General features: G+C 54.5%; 1 protein-coding gene across 1 annotated transcript; it reads left to right on the top strand.

The window, feature by feature from the left end:
- The first annotated feature begins 214 nt into the window (after window positions 1-214).
- On the top strand, window positions 215-10,523 carry LOC123101266 (uncharacterized protein KIAA0754). Its single transcript, XM_044522793.1, has 4 exons — window positions 215-219; window positions 318-858; window positions 9,925-10,059; window positions 10,177-10,523. Exons 1-4 carry the CDS (start codon window positions 215-217, stop codon window positions 10,231-10,233), a joined length of 738 nt encoding a protein of 245 aa, XP_044378728.1. The 3' UTR covers window positions 10,234-10,523.
- The last annotated feature ends 871 nt before the right edge of the window (window positions 10,524-11,394 follow it).

Below are 11,394 nucleotides of genomic sequence, written 5' to 3'. Positions count from 1 at the left end.
TTCTAAGATACCCAATACGAGTTTTGTTGAAAAAATATCATCTGCGATGTACTTTTTGTAATATACCTTTTTCACGTATAAACACATTAGTATATACGTAAACATTTAAAAATATGCAGACTCACATGAATTTTTTCATGGAACTCATTTTGGGTATCTAATAATTATTAATGAAATATATTAAAAATAATAAAATGGTATAAAAAATTCATCTATGTGGTATATGGGAAGCGGGAGTACGTACACAACCATTTTCCTATATATATACTACATGACAGAGCTATTTTGTTACTAGTAACAGAATCTGTTACCCTCAGTTCTATAAGGGCCCGATCCACAATTTCCGAAGACCCCACCCCGAACAGCACAAAAACAGAACAGAAAGTTACAGGCCGTGAGCCTCACTCGGTCACTCCCCATGAACCCCGCCGCCTCGGTGGCAGCCGCCAAACCCTGCACGGTGGCCTCCTCCCTCCCCTGCCCTCCGGTCAACTTCCTCTTCGCGTGACGACCTCCTCCCAGCACCGCGCTCCGGCCGCCATCCTCCCCGTGCTCCGGCCTCCTTCCTCCCCCGCCTCCGGTAGCCTTCCTCCCCGCGCTCCGGCCGCCTTCCTGGCCGCGCCCTGGCCTCCTCCCTCCCCCGCCTCCGGTCTCCTTCCTCCCCACGCTCCGGCCGCCTTCCTCCCTAAGATTCGTCCACCTTCCACCCCCGAGATCCCAGCGCCGGTGCCCAACCCGTTCGTCCGTGAGCTAGGAGACTGGGACTCCCTCCTCGCCGCGGCGTCATTGCTGGCCGTCAGCGGCGGAAGCGGGGTGGTGGCCGGGACCTTGTCATGCTCGTCTCCGACTACTGTCAAGGTATGCGTGCACATCTGTACTTCAGTCAACAAAAGACAGCAGGGATTGGTATTATGATTTGTGTGATGATTGGTCCTGTGTGTTACTTTAATGTTGGACTGAGGAATCTGATTAAAATAAATTATCTACAAGCTGGAACATGGAGCTTGCAGCTTATGTTTGTTGTACTATGAACTTAGGCTCGTCTCTCTCTCGTGCTTCAGTTATTCTTCAGTTTTCAGTATTGGTGTAGTCTGTATGGTGAAGTATCGTGTACTTGTAACACTAATCAGTTCTGTTCTCGAGAGAGGTAAGCTCAGAGAAAAAAATATAGAAGTTCAAAGTCGATAAAAAAGAGGATGTTATTTCTTTGTACTCGTAATTTGTTATTTCTTTGCAACCAGATGCGACAGACAAAGGCAAGATGCAAAGTGTGCTATTTGTTAGATGTTCAGTACAGATTTTTCTCTAAGAAAAAAGTAGCAGGAGGCAGCAGTTTTAAATGTGCTAGTTGTAAGTCACTTAGTTATTAGATGGTCATTTCAGATTTTTGTAGATGCAACAACTAGTTTGTTTTCTTGTGCTAGTTGAACTAGTCTTGGTTCAGATATTTCTCTCAGAAAAAAGTAGCAAGAGGCGGCAGTATTGAATGATCTTTGTTAGATGTTCTGTAAATATTGTGGATTTTTCTGTGGGACACACCTGAACTGAAGTTGTTACCAACTAAAAGAAACTTCAACTTGTTTGAACATATACTAGCTAGGTTAATTATCATTACTATAGCTCTCTGCTATCCCATTTGCATACCCTATATTCAATGAACGATGTGCGCATACTTCTGAATTGTCTTGCCACCGTGGCCGAGTTAGCTTCAACGTGTGTAGTTTAGTCGCCATATGTCTGATGCATCCGCAGTTAGTTGACCACAACTCGTACAATTAAATGCCACCTCTGGTTTCAGGTTTCTTCATTGTTGTAAGGCTTTTGAAATATCTTACAATTGAGGTTATGGTGCCTTTTTCTTTCAGTAAAAATTTAGGTTGGGAAGCTTATTTTTTCCAAAGTGATTGTTTGGGTACTACAAGCTCTCACAGAGTGGAAGCGGTTGTTACCGAAAAAGGCTTTCACCCCGCTTTATAAATAAAGCAAACCGCCACAGAGCACACATGCATGGACTAGTTCAAACACACGCACCCAAGTCTCACACACAAGTACGAAGGTTCTGCTGAGGGCACAACTCAACAAGCCCAAAAACAACTAAAAGAAAAGAGCCGGAGGGCCCAACAAGCATCTAGTCGGGTTCCGACGGTGGCGGCGGGGGCGGAGGAGACAGACGGATGACCATCGAGTGAAGGTCGGCGATGAAGGCAGAGATGGCGTCACGGTCATCAGGGCGGCTAAGCGGCCGCCAAAGCTGCAAGAAACCAGACAGTTTGAAGATAGCGTCAGTAGCCCATCGAAGAGGAGCACTCTGGATCACAAGCTTATTACGGATCGTCCAGAGGGTCCAAGCGATGACCCCAATCTCAAGCCACCTAATGTGGCGAGATGCCAAGGGGGAGGACTGGAGCTCCGTATACAGGTCGGGGAAGTTGGTGTGGCACCAATTTCCACCCACCACCTCGCGGAAGCATCTCCACACGAATTGCACAGACACACAGGAAAAGAAGATGTGGTTCGAGTCTTCGGGGGTGGCGCAAAGTGGGCAAAGGCCAGAGCCCGGGCCATTACGCTTGCGGACCTCAACGCCCGACGGAAGCCGCCCGTGAATCCACTGCCACATGAAGATCCGGATTTTCAGAGGCAAGCGGATGGACCACACCGTCGCAAGGGGGGGAGGGGCGAAGGAGGGGGCGATGGCATGGTTGAGAGACTTAGTGGAGAATTGGCCCGAAGGCTCGAGCCGCCATCTCACCTGGTTCGGGCCACCGTCCCCCACAGGCTCGTGGAGAGCCACGCAATCTAGTAACTCACGCCAAGCGGCGTATTCCGGGGGACCAAAGGGCCTCCGGAAAGCAAGGCGCCCTAAGTCAATAAGGGCCCTCTCAACTGAGATCAAGGGGTCTACCACTATGGAGAAGAGGACGGGGAAGCGCGCAGCGAAGGGGGAGTCTCCGGCCCACCGGTCAAACCAAAACAAAGTCTCCGTGCCGGACCCCACCAAGATGGAAGTCCCGATGCGAAGGGCCGGGAGAAGCTGGACGATCGACTGCCAGAACTGCGAGCCGCCAGTTCTCTGACAAAAGGCAAAGGGTTGTCCATGCAGGTACTTGTTCCAGATGATATCGAGCCAGAGACCACCCTGGCCGTGCGAGATGCGCCAGAGCCAGCGGGATACCGAGGCCGCCTTGTTCCCTGGGCTTGCAGATGTCAGGCCAGCTGACCATATGATATTTCTGCTTATTGTTGTCGCCAGCCCAATAGAAGCGGGACTGGATTTTGGCGATCTCATGGTGCAGAGTCTCGTGAAGGCTGTAGAAGTTCATAAGAAACAAGAGGAGGCTGGAGGACTTCATGAAGAACAAGCACCCCATCCAGGATGTACCGCCCCTGAATGAAGGCGGACTGGTTGGGGTGGGTAACATGGTCAGTGAGGAGGGTCACCCTATTGGCGTACCCTTTAGCCAGAATCCGGAAGATCACGTTGATGACCGTGATTGGATGAAACTGGCGGATGTCGGAGGCACCCGGGACCTTCGGGATGAGCTAGATAATCCCATAGTTGAGGCGCCCAAGGTCGATGGATCCAACATAGAACTCATCAAAGATGGCCATGACCTCAGGTTTAATCACGTTCCAGAAGGCCTGGAAGAATTTAACCGGAAGGCCGTCGGGGCCCGGAGCGGAGGTGGGATTCATACCTCGAATCGCGGTCCAGACCTCGCCCTCGGAGAACAGGGCCGTGAGGGCCGCGTTTTCCTCATCAGAAACCAGCTGGGCATCGGTCCAGCAATCAGTCGCCATGGAGAGGCCGCTCCTAGGAGCGGCAGAGAACAGGGACCTGTAGAAATCGTCGACATGGCTACAAATGTCGCGGGGATCTTGCAATAGGGAGGCACCATCCCAGAGGAGGGGGATGGTGTTGCGTCTACGTCGGCCGTTCGCGATGGCCTGAAAGTAGGCCATGTTTGCGTCGCCCTTCAAGACCCATTTCTGGGCCCCGCGGAGGCGCCAATACGCCTCCTCATCAGTGTAGATGACGGAAAGCTGGTCTTCTAAATCGTAGCGAGAGAGCCACTCGTCCCGGGAGAGACCGATTGAGTTAGCCCGCAAGTCCAAGGCTTGGATGGCGGCCAACAAGGCCTTCTTACGCTCGCGGAGGTCATGCCCCAAGTTAGCACCCCAACCCTTCATGAACTGCCGGCCACGCTTGGTGCAGAAATGCCAAGAGTCAATAGCCGAAGGAGGGCGGGGGTGGGGGTGGCCACGGGCCTCCACCCAGCGGGCGCCAGCAGCCTCCACAAAACCGGTTTGGGATAGCCAGAATGTCTCAAAGCTGAATCTAGGAGGAATCGGCGGTCGCTCGTCGGCGGAGGAGAGGAGGAGGGGACGTGGTCGGATCCAATCCCGGTGATGGCACGAAGGGAGGCTAGAGGGCAACGGAGGTCCCAATCCAGGGAAAACTAGGACCCTGTCCAGAACGGACTTGGTCGGGGAGGCCTGGCGATTGGTCTAGGTAAACCTGACACCAATCCTATCAATCTCGCGGAGGCCAAGGTCAGCAATGCAATCATTAAACATTTGCATTCGTGCAAAGTTAACGTTCGCGTTGCTCTTGTCCTCCACGAAGCGGAGGAGGTTGAAATCGCCTCCAAGGACCACTGGGAGAGAGGCCGCCGAAATCTTCCGGTGGATCTCCTCGAGGAAGGACGCAGACCTACTATGGTCGGCCGGGCCGTAGACAATGATGATCTCCCACTTGAAGTTGAGCGACCGTTCGAAGAGTCCATGCTCACAAAGAATTGCCTCCGATCCATGCTCCCCACCTCGAAGGTGGCATCCTTGACGCCTAACAGGATGTCACCCGAGTGGCCTATGCTCCCACTAGAAGGGAGCCAATGCCAAGCAAAGAGGTGAGAGCTCAGACGGTCAAGCTCCGGGAGAGAAAATTTTGTACGCATGGTTTCTTGGATGGCGACAATGTCAATGTGTTCATCACGCATGTATTCCACGAGTTGGCGGCGTCGGACATCATGGCCGAAACCGCGGATGTTCCAGAAAAGGGCCCGCATTAAGGCGCCATTGGGGGGCTTCTTGACCCCAGGACACGGGATGTGCTTTGGGCGCGGAGGGCGGCGGTGCGGGACCGCGTACGACCACGATGCTCGGCCGCGGCGAGGTGGAGGAGGCCGCTGGGCCGTCTAGGTGGTGCTGGGGAGGCGACTACCACAAAAGGGGAGGGGTTAGCAGGCGAGAGCAGAGCCGCGCGGGCCTCCGCTAGCCTACCGTCGAGGATCTCACGGGCCTTGATGGCCTCGATTTGGACTAAGGGGGGAGCAGCCTCCCCCTGAAGATTATCGCGGAATCAGTCACCACCTTTGCGAGGTGACCAAGAGGCACCGACTCGAGAGCAGAAAACGAGCAAGTAGCAGTAGAAGGGGGGACAGGGGGGGTACCTGGCTCCAGGTTCCGAGCTGTAGCCCGGAGCTTCGCCCGGGCGGGAATGGGCAGAGCCGGACTGCCTTCGGGACGCGCAGCGTCGAGCCAGGCGCTCCGGCGGGAAGCCGTCACCGGGGAGGAGGCAGACCGGCCACGACGGGAGTAGGCCGCGGTCCGCGGAGGGGGAGGCTGAGTAGCCATCGGGGTGGTCACCCGCGTCTCTCACTCCACCTCAGGGGCCGCAGCGGGGGCAGGCCGGAGCACCAGCCCGATGCAGTCGAGGAGCGAGGAAGAGGGCAGCGGAGCAGTCGGGGACGAGGGGTAGAGCGCCAGGTCGGAGACAGAGCCGGGGGGATGGCGGCGGGGGCGAGCACGAGGCTAAGGCCCAGGGCGAGCATCGCCGGCGAGGCGGGCCAGATGACGGGCGTCGCCAGCGGAGCCAACCCGGCCGGGGCGGAGGGACCCAGAGGAACGATGGCAACCGGGACCGGTGGGGAGGTCACTGTGCCATCCACCCTGGTCGGGGACGGGACGACCTCAGAGGGGGCCAAGGGGCCCAAGGGAGACGGCGGCGACCCCTCCAAAGCCGGCATGGAGCAGCCGACGACTGCTGGGAGCGAGGAGAGGACGCCGGGAGGACCACCAGGCCGACGCTCGACGTGTCGCTCCCATCCATGGTCTCGCTGCCCGGCACAAGGGAGGCGTCCCGGGGAAGCGGAGAGCTAGGAGGGGGGCCGAGCAAAGCCTGACGGCCCTGGGGTCCAACAACGGGGGGAGGAGGCGACGGTGACAGAGAGCGGGAGCACGAGTCGCCGGAGCCCGCATCATCATCAGATCGGTGGGAGCGGTGAGAGCGTGGGTGGTGGCGGCCATGGTAGTCGCCGTCGACCCCAGGGTTGCCACCGGGGGGCCCGTCATCGGAGAAGCGAGGACGCCCGACGTGGTTGGGAGGCTCAGGGGCGATCCGGAGGTCAAAGCCCTGGCCGTTGAAGAACACCCGGGTGGTGGCCCGAAGCTTGGAGGAGTCCAGAGATTTGACCTTAACGCGGACCTCCTCCTCTTTGCGAAGGGAGAGCTCGTCCACCACCACCACCTTGCCCAGGATCCGGGACATCTGGCGAATGACCACCTCAGACCGAGCAATGTCTGGGAGGCCTCCCACCAATATCCAGGCCGTGTCCAGGACGGCCACCACCTTCGGGTCCAGGATCGGCTCAGTGATGTCGACGACGAGCTGGTGGAGGGCGAGGGTGATCTGGCCGCTGCGGGTGGCGTAGCCGTAGCTGATGGCGTCGGGGAAGATCACAGTGAAGATGTTGCCGGCGGTGGGAGTGACCACCCAGTCCCACTGGCGCCGGTACAGGTGGTTGAGCTCCTCCTCGATCATCTCTGGGGAGGCCACTCCATCCACCAACGTGACGACCGCCTGGAGAGACGGGGTGGGGGAGGGATGTCCGGCACCTCGAGGTGGAAGAAGCCCAACCCCTCGATACCATGACCGTACATCATGAGCTCGGCCGGTACGGGGCGATCCGGGCACAGAAGGGCGGGGTGGCCTGGGTCCTTGCAGATATAGCAGCACTGAGGGTTGACGCAGGAGACTTGGGAGTGATCCGACACCCCGAGGGAGACCGGACACCGGACCTGGAGCGGACAAGGAGCCCGGGCCTAGCGGAGCGGGAGTGGGCAAGATGCCGTGACCCTGCCCACGACGCTTCTTCTTCTTCGCTTGACCTTGGCGGCCACGGGCGGGAGCGGCACCCGCACCCAACCCGGCCGCGGAGGAGGCATGCGGGGGAACATATTTCCGGGCCGCCGCGGGAGGCTGCTGGGCTTGTGGGCGGGGGGACGGAGGGCGAAGATGGCGCGAAGGCGAGGGGGAGCGGCCACGGCGTGGGGAGGGCGAACGACGTCGCCCGCGCCAATCGGCCCCGGCGCCGGGAGGAGAGCGGGAGCAGCCGTGCCGGTCCGAGCGGCCAGGGGAACGGCGGTCATCACGGTGGCCATCCCGAAGAGCACGGAGCTCCCGCCGGAGCTCCTCCTCCCGGCGGACCGCGTCCGGGGACGGGCGGGGTTGGTCCTCATAACGATGTTTCCGGCGAGCCTCCCCATCATCCCATTCCCGGGTCATGGCCGGACGGGTCAGGGGGAGGGGGGAGGGGGGGAGGTCGGGGTGCAAGAGGACGGCGCGGGCGGCGGGGATGGAGCAGCGGAGGGAGCATGCGGGGAGGCGAGAGGGGAAACAGATGTGGCAGCGGAGAGGGGAGCGGATGCAAGCGGAAACCCATAAGGGGGCCAGATTCCAGAGGCCGCCATAACGGGCCTAGGGCACCACAGCAGCCCAACATGGCCAGGCCAGCCCAAGCTGCAGGCGGGAGGCCCAGCTAGGGCAACGGGCCGCTGGGCCGGGCACGGGCCCAGCAGGCCACGCCCACGCGCGACAGGGCCCAGGGGAGGGGCGCGGGGTGGTTGCCGACAGGGTTTCCCCTCCACAGGCGACCATCGCCGCCGCCGCCGGCGCGAGGACGTCGGGGGAGGCCAGCCAGGTCCGGCTAGGGGGCTGAGACGGACGGAGAGCGAGTGTTCACGAACCAAAGTTGGCGATGAAGGGGCGAAAGGGGGAGGAGTGCACGAGCGGGCCGGCAAGAAACTTCGCACGGCAAGCTGACCGCGGGCGCGGCGCCGGCGAGAGGGGAGATCCCGCCACCGACCGGCGCCAAGACGCACTGGCCAAGCCCATCTCCGAGCGGCCAGCCACGCCCCAGGCACGCAGCCTACGTCGTCGAGCACCGCGGCCCCGCAAGACAGTGTCTTGCGGCCCAGGCGCCAGGGTAGAGCGCAGCGGCCGCCGCGAGCTAACAGCCGAGCCTCGCACATGGGAGGCTAAGCTGCCAGCCACGCAGGGTGGCGCGGCTCGCAGAGAGGATGGGGAGGGCCATGCCGAACGAGCATCAGAGGGGCAGACGAGGGGGGAATCGGCGTTGTCTTCGGCGAGGTTGGTCCACCGAATCCTCGGCGGGGCGGCCAGGAGCACAGCGACCGAGGGTGAGGGGAGCGTCTCCGGCGACGGTGGAGGGGGCGGGCACGGCTCAGGGACGGCGGGGCTAAGCGCGCCGGCCACCGCGGGCGGAGCCACGGCCGTAGGCGAGTCGCCAGGGCAATCGCCAGAGCGCACCATCCCTCTCCCCTCACCCTCGGCTAGGGTTTTCACCGCTCCTAGCGCCCGCATATGGAAAGGCGACCTTCTATATCGGAAGTGGTTGTTACAACAGGTTTGAAGTAGATATGACAAAAGGTTTGATTATTCTAGACCATATACAAAAACAATAGCAGTTCTAGTACTTATGCAGTCGTCTGCCTGTTCTTAACTTTGTTTGATTTGTTTAGTGAAATATGTAAAAGCCAGTAGTAGTACTATTACTTATTTTACAACAGGTCATTGACTAAAACTATATCAGTTTAGCACATGTACTTACAAAAACAAATCAACAGGTTTGTAGGTTTTTTCAGCTCATCTTGTTGGCTTTTTCGGTTCATATTGCAGGCTTGTAGGATTAGATTCAAATGTGTGTTTCGGTATTAGGGAGAAGTAAAACCATTCATTTCTTGTATATTTATTATTACTGTAGTACTAGCTACTCCGTTCTAGTAGTATATGGAGTATGTGATCAGCTCATGCAGTATATATTATGCACAAAATGTCTGTACAGTGCTTTACATACAAAAAACTTGTTTTCTCTAGACCATGCAAGCTTCCTCAAAGGAGCTCGTGTCGAACGAGTGCTTTACATACAAATGAGTGTAATGATGGGCCATTAGCTTAATATCCAGGCGCACGCGACATCTCTAGTCGCGTGGCCGGCGCCATTATCTTAAATTTTTGTTTCTGCACTAAGTTTAATAATGTATTTTGTTCACAAAATTTTCGTGAAAAATTTACTTCATGTTACTCGTGATCTTGCAACTGTATGTTCACCTGTGAAGGTATCTCTCATTGCCTATTGTTACATTATTTGCCATGGTAAGAAAGGTTTACATTAAAAGTAACATCCATATAGGAAAAATGCTTCTATTCTCACACATTTTTTTTGGAAAAAAGAGCCCTTGTACTGATGAGTCGTACTGACAAGGATGTCGTCTACAATTCTGATGAGTCGTACTGACAAGGACATAATTATTGTGCAAATAGAAAAAATAAATGTTTTATAATGAAATGTGCTTGAAGTTCAATTACTATGGTCTAAAAAATTCAATTAGATCGCTAGTACATTCAGAATTGCTAATTCAAAAAAATGAAGTTCCTGTTTCAGGATTATGTAAGTTCAAAATTATTGTATGATGTGTGTGCCATAGTTATCTGAACTTCAATCCTGACTAATATTCCATTATAGTACTACTGCATATTCACTTCTGATTGCTTCTTGCTGCCACTATTTTTATCATGATTTTGTGTGTCCACCCATGAGTGTTTTTGTTTCTGTATGTCAGCTGCTCAACAACAGAAGCATGTACCGCCCAGTACATGTATTACTACTGCAAAGGTTCAAAAATCAGAACTCAACAGGTTCAACGTTGATGGTTCTACAACATAGCGCTAAGCCGTTCTACGCCGCAGCTCGGGAGGTGCTAGCTTTTCCCCACCTCCCCCTTGACGTTCACCTCCTTATCTTGCGTATATTCAGTTCAACATCTGGTGGTTCTTCAGGTCGCCTTAGTGTGCATTTTCTGTTCATCTTGCAGGTGAAGGAGCTCCCCTTGGGTTCATCTTGCAGGTTTCGTTCAAACCTGGCCACCTAGGCCGTTCAACAACACCACCAGAGCCCGTTCAGTTGGTGGCGTTACTGCAGCTGCAGATGTGGTGCTGACAGTGCTAGGCGTTGGTTGTATTTGATCAAATGCCTAGGAGCTCCCATGATTTAGCAAGCACTGTTGCTCAATTTTCTAGGTTTACTTCAGTCCAATTTCTAGTTTCTGTTCGTCCAATTTTTAGATAGCATAGTGCGTGCAAAAAAATATCATCAGTTCATGTTTCAAAACTAGATATATCACCTAAAATATGTTTCAAAAGAAAAATTGTGTAAGTTCAATCTGTGTGCTGCTACAATTTTGCACTTCTTGTCGAGTCGTACTAGTATTGATGAATAACGAGGTACTGATATAAGTATTACTGATTGAAAAATGTAGGGGTTGAAGTAAACCCTCTCGATATAACTATTACTGATATATGTGCTCCGCCTGCACATTTTTTCATAAGTTCTAAAATTCGTAGAGCTTCAGTCCAACTATGTTGCTTCTGAGACTTGAACCGCAGTTCCAACTTCAAGCAGACTCCGCAGTTGTCAGTGAAGGTGAGACGGTTGCTTGCGTTTGTAGGAGTACTATGTAGTTGCAGATTAGCTATTACTCAGCCAGCATGGTTTGTAGGAGTACTACCTAGTTGCAGATTGTATTAGATGTTTCTCTTACTGTTTTCCTGTTGATTCTTGGACACAATATACTTTCTCATATGTTTCATCAAATAGAACACGTCAAATCTAAGTCAATACTCAATAATATCAATTTTGTGATGCATCTTCTTTACATTGAGGAACTGTACTCCAATTCCCAGGTGCAGTGCGACATGAGCTTTCTGACCCCATTTCCAGGTGAATCGCCAGGGATCTCACTGTGGGGTGCGCGAAGGCGCTAGTGACTCTGCTTCCATTTCTCTTCAGAAGTTCTGCTAACCGATTAGTCACTGATGAGATGACTTTGCTTCCAACTAGCGACTGAAAGTTGTGGCCATTTAATGTCACCTCTACATTTGAGATAGGTCAAACCGTAACCTTCCAATGTTATCGTTTGGTAACTTAAGATGCTTTATGTTTTTTTGATCTACAGAGTGGCTATCTGAGAGCTATGTTGAACTTTCTTATTACAGTTTGAAACTCCTTTAAAAATCCGAGTTGATTCTAAATG

Source organism: Triticum aestivum, chromosome 5A, assembly GCF_018294505.1.
Source record: "Triticum aestivum cultivar Chinese Spring chromosome 5A, IWGSC CS RefSeq v2.1, whole genome shotgun sequence".
In the NCBI taxonomy this organism is placed as follows: domain Eukaryota; kingdom Viridiplantae; phylum Streptophyta; class Magnoliopsida; order Poales; family Poaceae; genus Triticum; species Triticum aestivum.
This window is presented reverse-complemented; position numbering and strand designations above follow the sequence as displayed.

Bases quoted from the DNA above. Each gene is read 5' to 3' on its own strand.
- LOC123101266 (XM_044522793.1), top strand. The intron at 859-9,924 runs GTATGCGTGCAC...TCTGTATGTCAG, and splicing joins CGTCTCCGACTACTGTCAAG to CTGCTCAACAACAGAAGCAT. The intron at 10,060-10,176 runs GTGCTAGCTTTT...TTCATCTTGCAG, and splicing joins TCTACGCCGCAGCTCGGGAG to GTGAAGGAGCTCCCCTTGGG.